Source organism: Miniopterus natalensis, chromosome 4 (genome assembly GCF_054644295.1).
Source record: "Miniopterus natalensis isolate mMinNat1 chromosome 4, mMinNat1.hap1, whole genome shotgun sequence".
NCBI classification, from domain to species: Eukaryota; Metazoa; Chordata; class Mammalia; order Chiroptera; family Miniopteridae; genus Miniopterus; species Miniopterus natalensis.
Genome location: NC_142084.1, coordinates 67,414,268 through 67,432,853, shown reverse-complemented (window position 1 = coordinate 67,432,853; position 18,586 = coordinate 67,414,268). Strand labels below are relative to the sequence as shown.

General features: G+C 50.3%; 2 protein-coding genes across 6 annotated transcripts in view; both read right to left on the bottom strand.

The window, feature by feature from the left end:
• DNM2 (dynamin 2) overlaps positions 1-10,021 on the bottom strand; it is a 79,465-nt gene extending 69,444 nt beyond the window's left edge. For all 5 annotated transcript variants that reach the window (XM_087816723.1, XM_016207919.2, XM_087816722.1 and 2 more), the window contains exon 1: positions 9,842-10,021. In XM_087816723.1, the coding sequence (XP_087672849.1) occupies positions 9,842-10,002 (161 nt within the window). In that variant the 5' untranslated portion in view covers positions 10,003-10,021. The remainder of the gene's footprint in view (positions 1-9,841) is intronic.
• A 2,329-nt stretch (positions 10,022-12,350) lies between these two features.
• Positions 12,351-18,586, bottom strand: QTRT1 (queuine tRNA-ribosyltransferase catalytic subunit 1). The gene is made up of 10 exons (XM_016207925.2): positions 18,258-18,586; positions 17,955-18,023; positions 17,734-17,872; positions 14,881-14,959; positions 14,662-14,777; positions 13,332-13,470; positions 12,999-13,074; positions 12,770-12,879; positions 12,596-12,683; positions 12,351-12,508 (listed from the first exon to the last, which is right to left on the bottom strand). Exons 1-10 carry the CDS (start codon positions 18,498-18,500, stop codon positions 12,356-12,358), a joined length of 1,212 nt encoding a protein of 403 aa, XP_016063411.1. The 5' UTR covers positions 18,501-18,586; the 3' UTR covers positions 12,351-12,355.

The window sequence follows — 18,586 nt, the reverse complement described above, 5'->3', positions numbered from 1 at the left end:
CTGACTTAAAACTCTGGGACCCTGTTTTGAGAGTGCTGGAGTGCCTGGACAGAGCAGTGCCCTCTCGTGCTGGGACGGCCTGGCACCCAGACAGAAAGCAAGAGTTGGAAGGAACACCTGACTGGTAGCTGTGCTGGGCCTGGGGAGGGGGCACCATCTTACAGCTGGGGAGCCAGCCCAGAGAGACACCCAGGCCTGGCCAACCTTGGGGTCTTAACCTGTTATTATTACTCTTTGTGTCAATGGGTAAATCACAGCCCACCCATAAAGAAAATGTACTTGCTTCTGTGTCCCTGGAGCACCCCATGTTCCTGCATCCCCAAAGTGAGCTGTGAGCCCCCAAAGGCGAGTCCCAGAGTGGTCCTCTGGAACCCTCCTCAATGGATGTTTGTGCAGTAAAATTAATACAATGCTGGCTTCTAGATACATTCCTTCCTTCTAAAAAAATTTTTTTATCCTTACACAAGGATATTTTTTTTTACTGATTTTAGAGAAAGAGGGAGAGAGAAAGAGAGGAATATTGACGTGAGAGAAAAACATCAATCAGTTGCCTCCTGTACGTGCCCCAACCGGGATCGAACCTGAAACCTAGGTATGTGCCCCGACTGGGAATCCAACCCACGACCTTCTGATGTATGGGACGACGCTCCAACTGAGCCACCAGCCAGGGCAGTGTATTCATTCAATATGCATGCTCCAACTATATGCCAGGACAGCAAGGGACACACAGACAAAAATCACTGCTCTTATGGCCCTGCTAGTCTGGGGGGCGGAGGGAAGACAGAGGAGAAACAAATAACTTCAGGTGCTAATAAGGACTCTGAAGAAAACCCATCAAGGCAGGTGGTCTATGAGTGACGGGATCCTGTGTGAGCTGGGGCAGGGACAGCCTCTCAGGGAAGTAATGTTTGAGCAGGGACCTGAGAAGAAATGAGCAGGTAGTATAGAGTTCTGGAAAAAAGAAGACATAGACAGAGGAAGAGAAGGGCCCCGGGTAGAAGTGAGCCTAGGGGGTCCCAGGGGCAGCCAGGAGGCCATGTCGCTAGAGGGATGAGCAAGGGGGAAAGAGGAGGAGGTGACAGGGGTCATGGGAGGACTACTTGGGCTTTTACCCCAAGTGAGGTGGGAGCCATGGAGGCGAGCAGAGGAGGAATGTGTCCTATCTCAGGTGTTCACAGGAGCACGGTGGTCAATGTGGGGAGTGAGGACAGAAGCTGGGGGACTAGGGGTAGAGGCGACTGCATGGTCCAGGGCATGGAAGAGGTGAGAAGGGCTGAAGCATGGTGAGGACATGATGACCAGTTCCAAATCTTCTCATTCAACCCCACTGAAGAAGCTACTAGATGGCGTCCTGGACACCACACCCGGGTAGGTGAGGGCCACACACCCAGTGGTGGCCATCAACCTCCCAATGTCCTCCTCCTCCTCCACATTCTACACAGGTATACCCTGTCCAGGTGCAAATCCCAGGACTGGAAACAGCCTTGACATCCATTACCAAGGGCTTGTAAATAAAGGTGCCTTTGTAGTGTAAAGTACTACACAGCTGTGAAAAGGAAAGAAAGTCCCTATGGAAAACAGGGCATGAGTCACGAGCTGGGGCCCACAGCCAGGCAAGATGGGCACAAAGGTACAACGAGTTCAGCAGTCACCTGTCTGCTTCTAGCCAGCTCCTGCCTGTCCTCCTTGCTTCAGCAGAAAGACCTACTGCCTCCTCCAAGAAGCATTCCCTGATCACCAATCACACCCCAAGGCTCCACAGCAGAGCCTTTATCTCCCACATGAATCCTCCTCTCACCTTCACTGGAATGTGCAACCTGAAAGAATAAGGACCTCTTGAGCCTTGCTCACCATGACATCCCCATGCGAACATAGCCTCTGTCACTTGCTATGGCAGTGCCTTTCTCCACCAGGGACATACTGTTTGAATGGACAAGTGGGTAAGTATGAGGGCTTAGCGGCCCCCACCTGCCTGCCCATTTCTGCCCCTCAACTGCCTCATCTGTGAAATGAGGCTGACCCAAGATGACATACAGACAATACTCAGTTCCTGGCACATGGCAAGTGCCTCAAAGACATGGAAAGTCCATTCAGTGTGGGAGACCAGAGCCACATCCCTGGTCACCACTAGAGGAAAATCAAGCTAGGCACAGCCCTGGGCACAAGGACTCCACAGGGTTTGGCTTACTCCTTGACATTCTGCCTTGTTCCAGAAACATCTGAAGCCATGCTGAGGCACAGAGATGCAATGCAGGGAGAGTGAAACTAGCCCTCATGAAGCTGGGGCCAAGGGGAAAAGGAAGTTGGAAGACTACAAAGCCAGGGGTGAGAGTGCTATTCCATATAAAGGCCAGCAGACCTGTGGGGTAGGCCTCCCCAGGCTGGCCAAGGCTCTGGGTTCAAGTTTGGCCACCTAAAACTCTAGCATCATTGGGCAAGCCTCTGTGTCTCAGTTTCCTGATCAGTAAATGGGGCTCAAGCACTGGCCTCAAGTGTAGGTCATGGCACACAGAGGGTGCTGTCATCACTCATCTAGACAGCCACAGCGACTTTGCTGGTCTCCCTGGGACAATCCTTACTCCTCTGGGACAATCACAAAGCTCTAAGTAGCAGTTACAAGCAACATATAAAGACCTCTAGGATGTGTTGAATAGATGGAAAATAAGCTGTATATAAACGAGGTGGTCCAAGCTCTGGAATGAAGACATACTGAAAAAGAACCAACCCCTAAAAGTGTTATTTTCTATAGATACCAGCACACACATATGTACATAAATACTCAACAGGAGCCTGGCAGGATATACCCCAAAGTGGCAATGGTGTTCTCATGCAGAGCTGAGAGGAAGGGAGAGAGTGGGGCATGTGTTCTTCCTCATGTGTCATGGTTTCCCTTTTTACAACATTGTTATCAGGGTTCTACTTGCGTAAATAAAATTTATGAAAAACTGGCCCCAATGAGCAGTTTCCTGACCCTCAAGTGCCTACTGATCTTTGCTTCAATCTCAGTCCCTTTTCTACATGTGCAGCAGGCACCCAGCAGGCAAGGTGTGAGGGGCCCTCTGTTCCTGCTGTTCCCTCTGCCTGGGGCCCACTTTCCTGGGGTTTCCGAGAAACTGGTTCCATTGCAGAACACTCACCCAGGCCCCCTCTTCTGAAGCAGCCACCTGCCCAGCCACTCTCTCACCTGCCCCTCCATTTTCACAGCATTTCTTGAACTTAAGAACGTTCTTGCTCATGTAACCATTCACCTGATCTCTGTCCATCTCAGTCCTCACTGGATCCCCAGCACCTGCCACAAAGTAGGTGCTATTTAAGGTATGCTAGTTGGACACACAGCTAATCAAATGATTCTAAAAGCCAGAAGTCCCTCAATCTGCGACCTCAACCTCATCCTCGGACACAAGTGCAATGGTGCCCACTGTTGACTCCACTACTGAAAGCCATGGCCACACGCCGTCCCTGGGTATCTGCCTCTGGATGAGTGAGACCCCACTCAGGCCTTGGCTCCTGTCCTCCTCCCTGTGACTTCAAGCCAGTCCCCCAGTCTGGCCTCGGTTTCCCCACCTCTAAAGCATGGATGCTAAGAGCAGCACCTGTCCCCCAGGGCTGCTGGGACCTTCTGGTCAGATTTTAGACATGGCACAGGGTGATTCTCCACAAACATCAGCTCTTACTGTGTCATAAACATCCAACAGCAGGTGAAACGGAAAGGGCTACCCAGCATCCTGTTCAAGCCAAGGGTGATTCCAAGGGGGAAACCCCTCAGTACCCAGCAAGAGCCTCATCACCAATACTATCAGGAACCCAAATGCACTCAGAAGAAGGAGCCTTTCCTCTCCAGTGCCATCCTGCTTCACAGGTGGGTTAACTGCTTTCTTTTATGCAGACTGTAGCTAACACCCTATAAATATCTCATTATTGGCTTGCATTTTTCCAAAGTTTAACACAATAAGGGCTTAATTATAGCATGTGCTTAGCAACACCAGTAAATTAAGGATTATCTGATGTTCCCACTTTTTTCTGCAGTAGAGGAGCCTATAATTTCAGCACTTTCATTCAAATTGGGCAAAAGCTTGGCAGATGTGACTCTGAGACAAATGAAAATGCACGGGGTTTCATTCCAACACCAGCCCTTTCTTTCTGCTCTATCTTTGAACACTCTAACTCTAGAACTTTCTATAAGCCAGTCCTCTGCCCTCACCCAGAACCAACCTGGCTTATTAGCAGGGAATTTCAATCTGTGTACCTAGCGAGGGCCATTATCCTCGGACAAATAATTCTGAGCTTTGGAGAGATTTGGTTATAAACAATTTATAAACAAATCCTTTTGTGGTTATAACCAATTCCTTTGTGATTATAAACAAAACCACAAAATGAGCAAAAACTAACCAAGAATCACATGGAGAGACAACCCACATGTGAAGGTTGGGGGGGGCACACATTTTCCAGGCTTTTTACTATGCAAATAAAACTGTTCTGAACAAGATAGGATTCACACCATCCACGCGGTGTGGGACCTAACACGTCTTACACAACTTTCTGGGTCATTAAATCTTCTAGATCACTCTGAGTAGCTATTTCAGTCGGTTGTCTGGACACATTGTTTGTCTAGCCAATTCTCTACTGTTGTGCTTTTTTTTTTTTTAATCCTCACCCAAAGATATTTTTTCCACTGCTTTTTCAAAGAGAATGGAAGGGGGAGAGAGAAATAAGGGGAGGGAGAGAGAGAGGGAAACATCTATGTGAGAGTGACACACCGATTGGTTGCCTCCTGTACACACCCCTGCCGGAGCTGGGATTAAGCCTGCAATCAAAGTACGTGCCCTTGGCCAGAACCGAACCCAGGACCCTTCGGTCTGAGGGCTAACCCTCTAACCACTAAGCCAAACCGACTAGGGCTGCTAGGTGTTTTTGCTCCCAATTTCCCACTACCATAAAAGAAATCAGCAGAGACAAACCAGGAACAGGATAGTGCTAGCATTGCACAACCTGGGGGACAGGCATGCATGTGGTTCCCCAGCTGGTTCTGGCTTGTACTGCCAGACACTCAATTAGGGTTTGTGCTAAAATGCAGTGTTACTTATATTAATAAAGTAATTATGGATTCCTTTTCTTTAAGGAAAAAGAAGTTAACTGATTATCAGAGTCCTGACCCAGGGCTATACAAAATGCATAGGTCTGTTCACTGGGATTAGCTCACTTGATCCTCAACCCACTCCCAGGAGGAGGGGACCACTGTGATCCCCATTTTCCAGAGAAGAAAACTGAGGTCCAGAGAAGTGAGGTCATTAAACTGATGTGCAGCAGCATGGGGAAGGCCACATTCCCAAAGGCACTTCTAGGCTCTTCCCATTATGACTGGCCTGGGTGCTATAGGCCACACAGGCAAAGGCAATTTAGTTTTACCCAAAAGAAAGGACAATGGAGCCCTGGCCAGTGTAGCTCAGTTGGCTGGAGCATCATCCTATACAGCAAAAAGGTGAAGGGTTCAATTCCAGGTCAGGGCACATGCAGAAGCCAACCAATTGATGTTTCTCTCTTACATTGGTATTTCTCTCTCTCTCTCTCTCTCTGATGTTTCTCTCTTACATTGGTATTTCTTTCTCTCTCTCTCTCTCTCTCTCTCAAATCAATAAAGGAAAAAAGAAATAAAAGACAATGGAAACAGCAGCCATCATTGTCAAGTGGCTTCAAACACTTAAGATCCATTAAGGGACAAAACCAGCCCAAAGGGCAGACCACATACCCATGTCTAGCAGGGACATGAGCCAACAGTCATCCTGCATTTGTCTTGCACCCACTGTGTGCCAGGCAGAAGCCATGTCTCCCTGGAGGAACACATCACCAAAGACCAAATGGAAATGCAGTTAGAGATGTTAGAGTCCCATGGGCAGCTGTTTCTTGTTAAAAGAAAAACAGCACCAGGCCGCTACATGCATTCAAGGGATCTGCTCACTGAGAAAATCAAAGTAAAGCTACCAATCAAAGGCCAAAGCCTCAGCTTGCCCAGGACAAAGTCCAGGAAGATAGTAAGGGCACCAGCAGCAGTGTTCCCTCTACTCAGAGCCCTCCTTAGCCCCCAGAGCTCTGCATGGCCTACACCCACCAAGATACCTCCCTAATTTCATCTCTTCCACTTATACTAGCCTCCAGGCACACTCCTACCTCAATGTCTTTGCACTAGCTGTTCCCACAGCCTGTGATGCTCTTCCAGATCTCCACTGGAGGCTCCTCCTTCAGCTCCTTAAGTCTTTGATCAAATGTCCCCTTCCCTGATCCCCCTATTTAAAACCATAAACCTGCCCCCACCCACCAAGCATTCTCCTGAATCCTCCTCTTTTTTTCCATAAATTATCACCTTCTACCAAGTTTCTTCTTTGTCTGCCCCCTGCTGGAAACCAGCTCCCCCAAGGCAGGGGTTTTAGTATCTTGCCCAGGGCCTAGAACAGGGACCAAGCATGTTTCAATGAAGGAATGAAAAATGCAAAGCATTTTAAGCACTTTTTCTGTGCTAGATGCTCCCAAGCATTCTAAATGATCTCACTGAATCCTCACTCCACTCTCAATGAGGGGCACCAGGTGACTTTACCTGCCCTAAGAAGTGAAACACACCCAACCTGGAGGCCTGAATGGGCCCACGAGTAAATAGTTATCAGCCCCACTGGACAGCTGGGTATAATCAGAGGTTCAAAGAGGAAAGGCACCCAGAATCAAGCCCAGGCTTCAGGAGCTGGAGGCCTCAACGTTGGCCTCCTCCTGCTCTTTTCCCAAGGAAAAAGTTCCCACACTGCTCCCTCTCCTTAGGGCCACAGATCTATCTGCTGGTGCAGAGCCAGGGGTCTTAAACTCAAAGGTTTCCAGGGCCAGGAGGCAAATGTGAAATGGGCCTGGGCAATCACTGTGAGGGAGTGGTAGGGACTGTGGCAGCTCTAGTGGCCAGTCCTGGCCTGACCAGGCAGCAAGTGGCTGCGGATTCTGAGATCTAGGCAGTTGGCACCAAGCGAGACACAGGAACAAGGAGATCAGAAAGCGATGATTATAACAGCAGCAGCAACGGGTACAGCCAAATGTGGTGGAGCCTTATCTCTAAAGATATTTGGGGTTTGCTAGCACTGCAAAAATCTGGATTTTATGCAAAATCTAATTTTTAAATATTGACAGCTAATTAAAAACAAAACATTTTAAACACCACGCAAGTGGAACAAAAGTTCCAGCAAGCAGGACTTGGGCCCCAGGGCCACCAATGTGCAACCCCTGATACAAGGCTAAGTTAACTGGGTCATTCCCACTCGGACCACATTCTTAGAAAACCTACAAGGAAGAGGCAATGAAACGAAGCAGCTTGTGCTGACCGCCAGGCACATGCCCTTGATACTCTAGTTTGTTCCTTGAAACCAACAGGGATGTCCACTGTACAAGTCCACAGTACAAGGGGGAAAATGGCTTGACCAAATTCACAAAAAGAAGTAGGGAACAGAATTCAAAGTTAGGCCCGCCTGCCATCACCTTGGAATAGGGCTTTGTAGCTGAGGGGCCTTCCTCGCATTCCAGAAATAAAAAGAAATTAGTTATATTAGAGCATCCCATAACCAAAGAGAGGCTTTTTACAACTTTGGTTCTCAGGCCCTGAATTAAATCTCTTAACATAGGATATCACATTGCAGGCTTCTGGGAGGAAGTTGCCACAGGAGCCCGCTCAGTAGTAGTTGGATATGCCAGGGTGGGTGGCAGAGAAAGGCAAAGGGCAGAGGGATAGAAGAAAGGTGGAGAAGAGAGAGAGATTCAGGCCTCCACCCAGAGCCCATGATTCCTCACTGAACAACCTCAAGCAAAAGTCTGTTTCTTGCTCTGTAAAATGAGATCATAGCAGTGCCACCCTCATAAGGCTTAAATGAAATCCAGTGTGAAACTTAAGAGCACTTTAATTCTGATTAACTTTTGTTGTCGATATGAAGAGTCAGACCAATAAATAATAGCCATATAGACCTACTGTGTGCCAGGCACCAGGCTAAGTAAGCACTTTCAACACACCCTAAGTCACTGTGTCTTTGCTATAGTCTTGAAGGACCATCACCTCATTTTTAGGAGGGGAAACCGAGGCTTGGAGAGGTCAAAAACCTGTGCAAAGGCAAAGGCAAATGAAGTGAACAGAGCTCTGCAGATACCCACCGGAAGCCTGGGCAGGCAGGAAGATGGTCATGCAGAGGGGCCCAGAGCCTAAGCCTGGCTGACCCCAAACCAACACCTTTCCACCACAGTGGACAGAGGGCAAAGCTCCAGAGACAAAGAAGAAAATGCTGGGAGCAAAACCCCAGGCTTCTGGGAAGGCAGGGGCAGGCTGGGCACCCAACTTGGCTCCAACAAGCGCCAGCTTGGTGGCCTTGGGAAAACAGCAAGTCCTCTATGAGCCTCTCTACTCATCTCTGAAGTGGGGATAATAGAACCTCCAACCCACTGGCTCATCACGGGAGTCAAGATGCTGAATCGAGAAAGAAGTCAGCCTATTAGATGAACACTACTTCCTAACACTGATAACAACAATAACAGTAATAATAAAATTATGGTATCACTTGGCAGCCACGGTCACAAATGGAGTCCTTCCCAGAATGGAAATGTGGCTGCCCATCTGGGCAGCAGAAAAGCAAGAGGCAGAAAAAGGAAGAGAGGAAGAATCGACTGCCTTCAATGCCACAGGACCAGTTCTCATTCATTAGCTTCCTGAATCCCTGAAACAGCCCAGAGAGTAGAATTTGCCCGCTGGACAGGTGGGCAACCTGAGGCTTCTCAGGGCTACCCAGGGAAGACCCTATGCCAGCTCTTGCCATGAAGGCCTGATCAGACAAGTCCCTTCCCTGGCTGCAAAAGGACCCCCAATTTGCAGGCTTTAGCTTGGGGGCTGGTCCCTGTGTTCCAGGGCCTTGGAACACCCTGCATGGTCCAGGAAAGAATCTTGTAAAAAGTTCTCCTTGGGGTCCTATTTCCAACTGAGAAGAGCTAGTTCAAGTCTCATCCTTCAGCTCCCTTCTCTTCCCTATTCTGCCATCACCCCCGCCACAGAAGTTGGACCAGTCAGAGGCTGCTAGGGCACTGGGCAGACTAGGAGGACTGACACCAAGACAGACAAAAAGATGAACTTGCAAGAGAGAAGCCAGTGTTTTCCAGGGACCAAGCTGAAGAGTCAGTCCAAGAGAGCCAGACAACAGGGTCCCCTAGGATCCAGACAACCAGTCAGACAGCAGAGGTCAGCTGGGGTAACCCAACAGCGGGATGGCTGTTAGTCTGCGAGGGGCATGGATGGGAGGCCAGACTGCACAGGTCAGCCTGGACAGCTAGCTAGACAGCAGGGGCCTGCCGTGCAGAAATGGACAGATGGACAGCCAAATGGTGGTAGCAGGGAGGCCTATCCAGGACAGAGTCAGCCAACCAGACGGCAGTGACTGCTCCAGATAAATGAACAGCCAGCCAGACGGCAGGGGTCGGCCCAACAGTTATCTAGATGGCACGTTTCGGACAGAGACGAAAGACCTATCCCTGACCCACAGGCAACCAGATGGTAGAATTCACCCACTAAAACTGGGGAACAGAGAGTCGGCAGGGGTTCACCACACATCCCGGCCCACGGCTCCCAGCCCGTGAGACACCCTTGGGCCTGCGCCGGCTCCTCAGCCCCTCAAAGAGTCCTACGCTCACAGTACCCCACAGGGCCCGCCTCCCTGCCCCTGTCCCCGTCACGGGCACGCAAGCGCCACAGTTACGCTGGAGGCGCAAGGCGCGCCATTCCCCGTCCGCCCTCCGCGCCCTGGGCCACCGCCCGCCGGCTGTCGCCACCGCGTTCGCTCACCGGCCCACGAAGTTCTCGAGCACCGAGCTCTTGCCCGCGCTCTGGCCGCCCACCACGGCGATCTGTGGCAAGTCCAGGTGGCAACTCTGTCCGATGGAGCTGAAGGCGTCCTGCAGCTTGTTGACCAGAGGGATCAGCTCTTCCATCCCGCGGTTGCCCATGGCGCCGGCGGCCCCAGCCCGAGCGCCCAGCGCTCCCCGCCCGCCCCCGTCCCTCAACGAAGCGGTCCCGCGGCGTCCGCGGCCGTTGTTCCCCGCCCGCCCGGGCCTCGGCGCAACGCCCGCTCCCGGCTCGGCCTCACGGTCGCCACTTCATCCGGTTTTCAGGCGACACCCGACACAAGCGACCTCCCGCCCGGGCCCAAAGCCCTCGCACCACCCCTGATTGGCCAGCTGCGCTGCCACTCATTTAAGTCAGTCAATGAAAATGAGGCACGGACTTAAGGCTGAGGAACCCTTCCCCCTGGGAACCTCCTCGCGGGTTCATTGGACATTAAGAACTGTCGCTGTTAGGCTTGAGCCAATAGCAGCGGGAAGCGACCTGTCAAGGATGGTAGGTGGTGTTTCGGGAAAGGCATGTTGGCTCCGCCCACTAGGGGGAGTTCCGGATTGCCGCAAAGTCGCCAGTTTTATTGGCAGGAAGACTCTCCAATCAACAACGCTGGCCAGTGAAGGGTAGGATCAATTCTTTAGGCACTGGTTTGTCATTTGACACTACCTAGTTCCCTAAAAATTTCCCATTGGTTTATATAAGTATCATTCCATCAGCCAACAAACCGAAAGGAGGGCTTTAACCTCGGAATCTTGACTGATTGAGAACTGTACGTGTCAATCAACAATCTCCCGTTCTCACTCGTGATTGTTGTATGTCTATTAAGAGTCTTCTGGAGCAGAGGTTACGGCCCTCTGTACTCGCCGAAGGGCGACTCCTCTTGGTTGGACCCGATAGTAATCGTCACGAGTTTCCGGGCTCTATCGAAAACGACTGTTACCAGAATGCATCTCGACCCCGGGCTTACAACCCAGCTCTCTGCACGGGGTTCCAGAAAGCTTTGAGGGTGAAAGTTGGCTGTGTTAGTAATTCCTGGGGAGAGGTGGTCTAGCATGGCATTGTCTCCCACTCTCATTCCTATATAAAGTCACACCTCCATGCCTTTGTGAATGCTGGGCCCTCTCCTAAGAATACCTTCCCTTCAGACCCCGTCTTGATGAGGCTAACAAACCCATTGGACTCTTCAAATTTAGCTTATCAAGATCTTTTTGAGTACCCAATGAAACTCAACGGATCCTCTGCCCATAAAAAGACACCTTAAGAAGTAATTTGATCCCTCTGGGCATAGAGGGGCCAGAGAGAAACTGAGAAGGCCAAAGAATGCAAAAGCAACCCAGTAAGGAGTCAGGAACAATAAAGGCGGGGAAGTGGCTGACTGGAGAAATAGGATGGCAGAGTAGCCGATGGTATATGCCTGTTCCAAAACCCCAAACCCAAGTCTCAGAGAGATGGATAAAAAGACGACCGGCAAGATTTGGCATTGCACCATAACCAGAGTAGCAGAAACCTGGAAACAACCAGTTAGGGTGTTTCTGTGGAGCTATATAAATACTATGCAGAAGGTATAAAAAAGATAAGGAAGTCTTCATATTTTGACATGTAAACAATTTGAAATATACTGAGAAAGAAAAAAAGCAAGGTACATAACTGTGTAAAGGGCATTGACATTTGTGAAAAATATGTACACATGGGAAGTTTTTGGAAAAATACATAAACTGATAAAAATAGTTGCATTTTAATGCTATTTGAATGGTGGGTCCTACACATGGATTACTTTTTCAATTTAAATTCCCTTATCTTCTAAGAGCACCAGCTCTGTAATTGCCCATATCTGGGTTAGATACCGGGCCTGTTTATTTGCTGGGTGACCAAGGGACTTCATTCCCCTGAAACTCAGTTTCCTCAACTGTAAAATGGGGATGCATCATAAAGTTTTAAGAATTAAATGCACGTAACAACCATTTAGAACAGGTCCAGGTGCACCTGCTGGATCACACCTATTATTATCTCTGTGTTTACTGACAGCAAGATTATGCCACATGTTTGCAGAGTGAAGGCTAAGGGCATGAACTCTGGAGCCATGCTGCTACTTCCTTAGTGGTGACCTCGGGTAAGCTACTTCCCTGCTCTGGACCTGTTTTCTCACCTATAAAAAGGGGGAGGAAAAGAGTGCTAAACCCTGGAGTGGTTGGGAGGCCTGGGCCACAGGAAAAGGAATGCAGCTCCCCCTCTGGGGTACTTCCTACATGCTGGGCTGTGAGAGGTGGTTTCCAGAGACCAGATGTTGCTATGGTTACTAGTTTATTACTATCAATGCAAGGCAAGAGACACTGACCGCAGGGACACTCAGACAAAGAAGGGGACCAAGAGAGGCCACCTCCCCGAAAAAGAACACACGCACTCTGTTATAATAAAAATCCAAACCCTTCAATATCTCTCATCCCCCCCCCCCCCCAAGCTGGGTCAACTCAATGTGATTCCCACAGAGGCCAGGGCTTCAGTGGCCCAGGTGGGATAGAGGGTGGGGTCCCCATACATGGTGCCCATGAAGTCCCGCACAAAGTCAGGAAAGCGTTTCTCCACGATGCTGGTGCGCACAGCACCCATCAGCTGCAGCTATGGGGTGGAGGTATGTGTCAGCCATCCACACCCGGGAGACCCCTATCCCCACCCCTGGTTTGCCCACCCAGGCCACAGGCCCACCTGGTAGGCGATGTTGTGGACAGTGAGGTGGTGCAGGGCTGCAGTGTTGTCACTGTGGAGTAGTGCATGCAGGAAGGCCCGGCTGTGCCTGGGGACAGGAGGTCAAAGCTCAGAAGTGTAGGGTCCTGCCCCCCTCCACTCCTTCCCCCAGCCTCCAGCTCTATCCTTCCCTACTTCTGGCAGGTAGAACAGGCACACTTAGAATCTATGGGGCGGAAGTCCTTCTGGAACTGCTTCTTCTTCAGCTGCAGGTTCCCTGTAGGCACCAGGGCAGAGCCAAAGCGCTGAGAGAGGAAAGGGGTGGGGAAGTCAGGTCAACCACCAGGTCTTCACCTTCTCTGGCCCCAACCCCACCTTGGCCCACCAACTGGCCACCCCTACTGCCCCCTGCCCAAGGCCTCACCGCTGTCCTCGTGGGGAAAACGCAGTCGAACATGTCGCATCCAAGAGCCACGCAGACCACCAGATCAGTGGCATAGCTGGGGGTGGGGCCATGGGGGGAGGGGAGCAGAGTACCTCAAGCCCTGGTCACACAACCAGACCCCCTTCTGGGCCCTCAGACTCCCCCTAAACTGGGACCCTCACAACCGTCCCCAGGGGAGGGCCATGTCCTTCTTAGTCCCCTCCCAGGCAGGGCCGTATCATTTCCTGTGACACACACAGGGGAGAGGGGTCAGAGGGTTCCCAGGAATCCGCCATCCCATAGGTATGGCTATCTCCCCACTTTTGGACATACCCGACCCCCATCAGGTATCGGGGCTTGTCCTTAGGCAGCCTCGAAGTGCTCAGTGCCACCATCCTCCAGAACTGGTCCTTGCTCTCACCCCCACTCAGTCCCCCAATGGCAAAGCCAGGCACGTCCCTCTTGGTCATCTCTGGGGGTACAGGACAAGGTGAGGGGTGACCAGGCAAAAGGAAATGCTGTTTCTCCTCTTCTTCCTCCTCCCCCTCATCCTCTCTGCCCTCATTTCTTCCTCCCCTTCATCTCCTTGGCCACAGCCTTGGTTTTAGGCTTCAGTCACTCTTTCCCTGGGTCCAGCTTCCTCATGGGCTCTGCTTCCTGTCCTACCAGGATTTTCTTCTTTTTTATTCCAAATATATCTTTATTGATTTCAGAGAGAGGAAGGAAGAGGGAGAAAGAAAGATAGAAACATCAGTGATGAGAGAGTCATTGATCGGCTGCCTCCTGCACACCCCCAACTGGGGATGGAGCCCACAACCCTGCATGTGCCCTGACCAGGAATCAAACCGCAATCTCCTGGATCATAGGTCAATGCTCAACCACTGAGCCACGCCTGGCTGGGCCCTACAGGATTTTTCTATGGCTCCCCATTGGTTCTTGTAACCCTCCCACTCAACATCCCTCCATGACTCCCCAGTATCTTGTATCAATTAATGCTATCAGGTCTAGAACTCAAGACCTGGGTCCAAATCCCAGCTCTGTAACATCCAAACTGTCTGACTCGGGGTAAGTGACTTAACAGCTCTCTGCCTTAGTTTTCTCTTCTGCAACCTCAGGAACCCGTAGTTCCCACCTTACAGGATGGTTATGAAAACTCAATGGGTTGCCCTGGCCAGTGTTTCCCAGCGGTTAGAGCATCCACCAGCACACCAGAGAGTCACCGGTTCAATCCCCAGTCAAGGGCACATACCTGGGTTGCAGGTTCATCCCTGGCTCTGGTTGGGGCACGTGCGAAAAACAACCAATTGATGTGTGTCTCTTTCACATTGATATTTCTCTTTCTCTCTCTCCCCCTCCCTCCCTTCTAAAAATCAATGGAAAAAATATCCTCGGGTAAAGATTAACAACAAAAAACTCAATGGGTCAGTCTGTAGCCAGCACTTGGCATAGTGTCTGGTGAACACCCAAAAAATTGATGGCTATTAGAATTACTATTATTGTGCAAACGTTCTACTCCAGCCTGCTTCTGGGCCTCTGCCTTTGCCCGGGCTATTCCTTCCACCTGGAGAACCTTTTCACCCATTAACCTCTGCCTGAGCATGCCAGGCCCATGTGGGGTCCTCAGCGATGTGACAAACCCTAGTCCTGCTGAATAGGGCTCTACCTTCGAGGCAGGTGTTCCGGAGATCAGCGTCCAGCCCACCTTGGATGATAGCAAAGAGATTCTGCTTGTCCGGCCGCCGATGGGCTGCAATGCACCGGTCTAGCCAGCGGATTGATCTGCAACAGGACCAATCAGCCATGTGGGCCTGGCGAAGGGTAGGGAGACAAGGCTGCAGGAACAAGATCACCCTGATGTGCATGCAGGGGCAGGCACACACACCTGTACATGGCCTCCTCCACACGTGGCCCCGTGACAGTGCTGCTGACCACGTCATCTAGCTGCATGATGATGTCCGAACCTTGAGGAAGAGTGAAAAGTGGGGTACTGTCACTAGAAAAGCCCCCACCTGTTGAGGGAAAACTGGACACCAAAAGTTCTTCTTTGGGTCTTGCTGACTCCCACTTAACACCCTAATCTGTTTATACGGCAGCTAGAAGGAGCTTTCAAAATGCCTTACCTGCTTTTGTTTCCCCGAGCTAATCCCAGCCCTCCCCAGCTTATCCATTCCCTGGCATGTAGATAAAATCTCACTTCTGCAAATTTACCCTTCAAGAACAAAACATTGTGCAAACAAAGTGATGTGTGGCGAACAACAGCAAGATGGGAACCCAAGTGTCCATCACCAGGGACCAGCCCTTAACAGAACATGCCTTCCCCACCATTCCAAAATCCAGACACTTCTTAAAATCAAAGGCTTTTTATGGGCACATTCATTTGGTAGCAAAATCCAAGATGGTTATAATCCTTTCAAAAATCCAATTTAGTATAAAAATTCATGAAGAGTTAATCCAATAAAAGTGAAGTGTATACCACATGATATAGCAATTCCATTCTGGTTATAAATGCACAAGAATTAAAAGGATCTTGAAGAGAAATTTGTACAGCCATGTTCACAGCATTATTCACAAGAGCCAAAAGGTGAAAGCAATCCAAGTGTTTATCGACAGATGAACAGATAAACAAAATGTGATACAGACATACAATGGAATATTACGCAGCCTTGAAAAGGAAATTCTGACACATCCTACAACAACATGTATGAACCTTGAGGATATTATGCTAAGTGAAATAAGCTAATCACAAAAAGATAAATACTGTATGTGTCCACTCATATGAGGTCCCTAGAGTAGTCAAATTCTTAAGAGTAGAAGGGTAGATGCCAGAGGCAGGGAGAAAGAATAATGCAGAGTTATTGTTTAATGGAGACAGGATCTCGGTTTTGCAAGATGAAAAGAATTCTGAAGCTGGATGGTGGGGATGGTTGCACAACAATGTGAATGTACTTAATGACACAGAACTGGAAACTTAAAAATGGTTAAGCCCTGGCCAGTGTGGCTCAGTGGTTAGATTGTCCGCTGCAGGTTCAATTCCCAGTCAAGGGTGAGTACCGGGGTTGCAGGTTCAATCCCCACCCCCGGTCGGGGCATGTGTGGAAGGCAACCAATCGATGTTTCTCCTCTCTCTCTCCCTCTCTAATACTCCCATCTCCCTTCCCCTCTTTCTAAAAAAATCAATGGAGCCCTAGCCGGTTTGACTCAGCGGTTAGAGCATCAGCCCTCGGACTGAAGGGTCCCGGGTCTGATTCCAGCCAAGGGCACGTACCTCAGTTGCAGGCTTGATCCCTGGCCCTGGTAGGGGCTCATGGGGGAGGCAACCAATCAATGTGTCTCTCCCATATCAATGTTTCTCTCTGTTTCTTTCCCTCTCCCCGCCTTCCACTCTCTCTGAAAAGCAATGGAAAAAATATCCTTGGGTGAGGATTAAAAAGAGAAAAAAAAAAAATGGTTAAGATGGGAGTTGCAGCCTCACAGGGGCTGGAGAAGCAAGGCATAGGCAGCGGTGTGTCACTGGAGCCTTCTCCCATAGCTGCATTGCCCCATCTGGGCCTTGGTCCCAAATCCTGCATCCACCTGTTGTGGAACTTGCTTACAAGACTGGTGCAACACTAACGCATCCAGGTAGGCACATGTGGAAGAAATGAGGGGCTATGCTCAAAAGCTCATCAACTGTAGGAAGCTGGGAGACACTTAGGAACAAGCCATGTGCATGGCTAACTTCTGGCTCTCAAGAGAAAGACTTCATCCCAAAGCTGTTTCAAGTACTGGCCCCTCGGTACCAAGGTCAGAAGAGGTGTTTTAGAGATACAAATTAAAATACAGATGAAATGATAGAATGTCTAGGATTTGGTTTGATATATTACAGATGATCTAAGGAGATTAGAAAGCTAGAAAAAGGAACAAAGCCGAAAATTTTTTTTAATTTTTAAAAGATTAATTTGAGAGAGAAAGGTAGCGAGGGGGGAGGGGAGAGAGAGAGAGAGAGAGAAATATTGATTTGTTGTTGCACTTATATATGCATTCATTGGTTGATTCTTGTATGTGCCCTGATGGGGGATTGAACCAGCCGCAGCCTTGGCATAGCGTGACGACATTCTAACCAAGCTACGAGTCCAGGGCAAAAAAAATTTTTTTAATTAAATAATAAATAGGATATGTAAAATTGCAACTATCAAAAAATTTTTTTAAATGCAAGAGCCCTGGCCAGGTAGTGCACTTGGTTAAAGCGTGGTCCCAATATGCCAAGGTTGTGGCAGGTTCATGATTATGAGTAGAAGCTAAAGAACCTCTATATATGGAAGCACTTGAAAGCACCACCTGGTTGGAAGATTGGAAGGTCTGAACCTGTGTTTCGGTAGTACTTTACAAGATTGAGAAAATGCTCATTGTCCTCATCAAGGAATGGGGGATATTGATATAGATGGTAGGGGCCTAAACCTTCCCCAATCCCCTGTTGTTGCCTCCATTATTTCAACATATCTGCCCAATTAATTTACAATTTAAGAGTAACAACAGCAATAACAATAATAAAAGATACTACATGACAGGCACTGTGCTAAGAGATTTACCAACATTACATCGTGAATCTTGTGAACTATCCGCATGGGTCAGTTCAACTGAAGCTCAGGGAAGAGGAGAGTGACTTGCCCAAAGCCACACAACATATAAAGAGCCCGCCCGCCTCACCTCTACCCTCGAAAGGCAGGGGAAGGGGCCGCTCCCCGGAGCTGCTCACCCAGCGCGTTCTGGATCTCCACGGACCTCTCCGGGCTCAGAAGGGTCTCGTCCCCATCATATGGGGAGCGGAAGCGGACGCCCTCCTCCGTCACCTCGGACAGGGACACCAGGGACACCATCTGGAAGCCGCCGCTGTCCTGAGGGAAAACCATCGCAGGACCGTCAGGCGAGATTCACGGGCGAGGAGCGTCCTCGCTTCCCGCCCCTACCCCACCTCACCGTCAGCAGATTGTGGGGCCAATTCATGAAGCCGTGGAGACCGTGGGCCTTCTGGATCAGCTCGGGGCCCTGGGGCAAGGGAGCGAGAGTCATGTTAGGGATGAGTGCTGGGAGCTCATTTGGGGGGCCAGGGATGGCTAAATTGGGTCCCTGCCGCTCCCTGAAGCACAGCACAAGGCCTGGGCCACCCGGGGCGCTCCATGGGCGTTTGTTGATTAACTTTTGGAGGCATGCCCATGCCTAGGGGATGCCCCAGGGCTCCCCAAGCTCCGCCACCACCCAGTATGGGCAGAGCCCACCCACCGGCCTCAGACCCAGATGGTAGGTGTTGCCAAGGCAAATGCGGCAGCCTAGCGCGTCCAACTGCTCCGCCGTGATGCCCTTCATGGTGGCCTGCGTTCCCACTGGCATGAATACTGGAGTGGCCACCGACCCGTGCGGCAGCCGCAGCTCGCCTGCCCGGGCCCTGGAGCGGCTGCACTCGGCGACCAGGCGCAAGATCCGAGGTGCCGACTCCAGGGAAGTCGGGTTGGCTGCCGCCGCCATCTTGCCCGCAGGAACCACATGGGCGGTGAAACACCCTGGACCGCGCCATATTGGCTTGCGTCACGTGCGGCGTAAGGACGGCGGAA

Excerpts from the sequence above, each read along its gene's own strand:
- QTRT1 (XM_016207925.2), bottom strand. The coding sequence starts at position 18,500 with ATGGCGGCGGCAGCCAACCCGACTTCCCTGGAGTCGGCACCTCGGATC. Across the intron at positions 18,024-18,257 it reads ACCATCTGGGTCTGAGGCCG|GGCCCCGAGCTGATCCAGAA; the intron begins GTGGGTGGGCTC and ends CCCTTGCCCCAG. Across the intron at positions 14,778-14,880 it reads GTGGAGGAGGCCATGTACAG|ATCAATCCGCTGGCTAGACC; the intron begins GTGTGTGTGCCT and ends GTCCTGTTGCAG.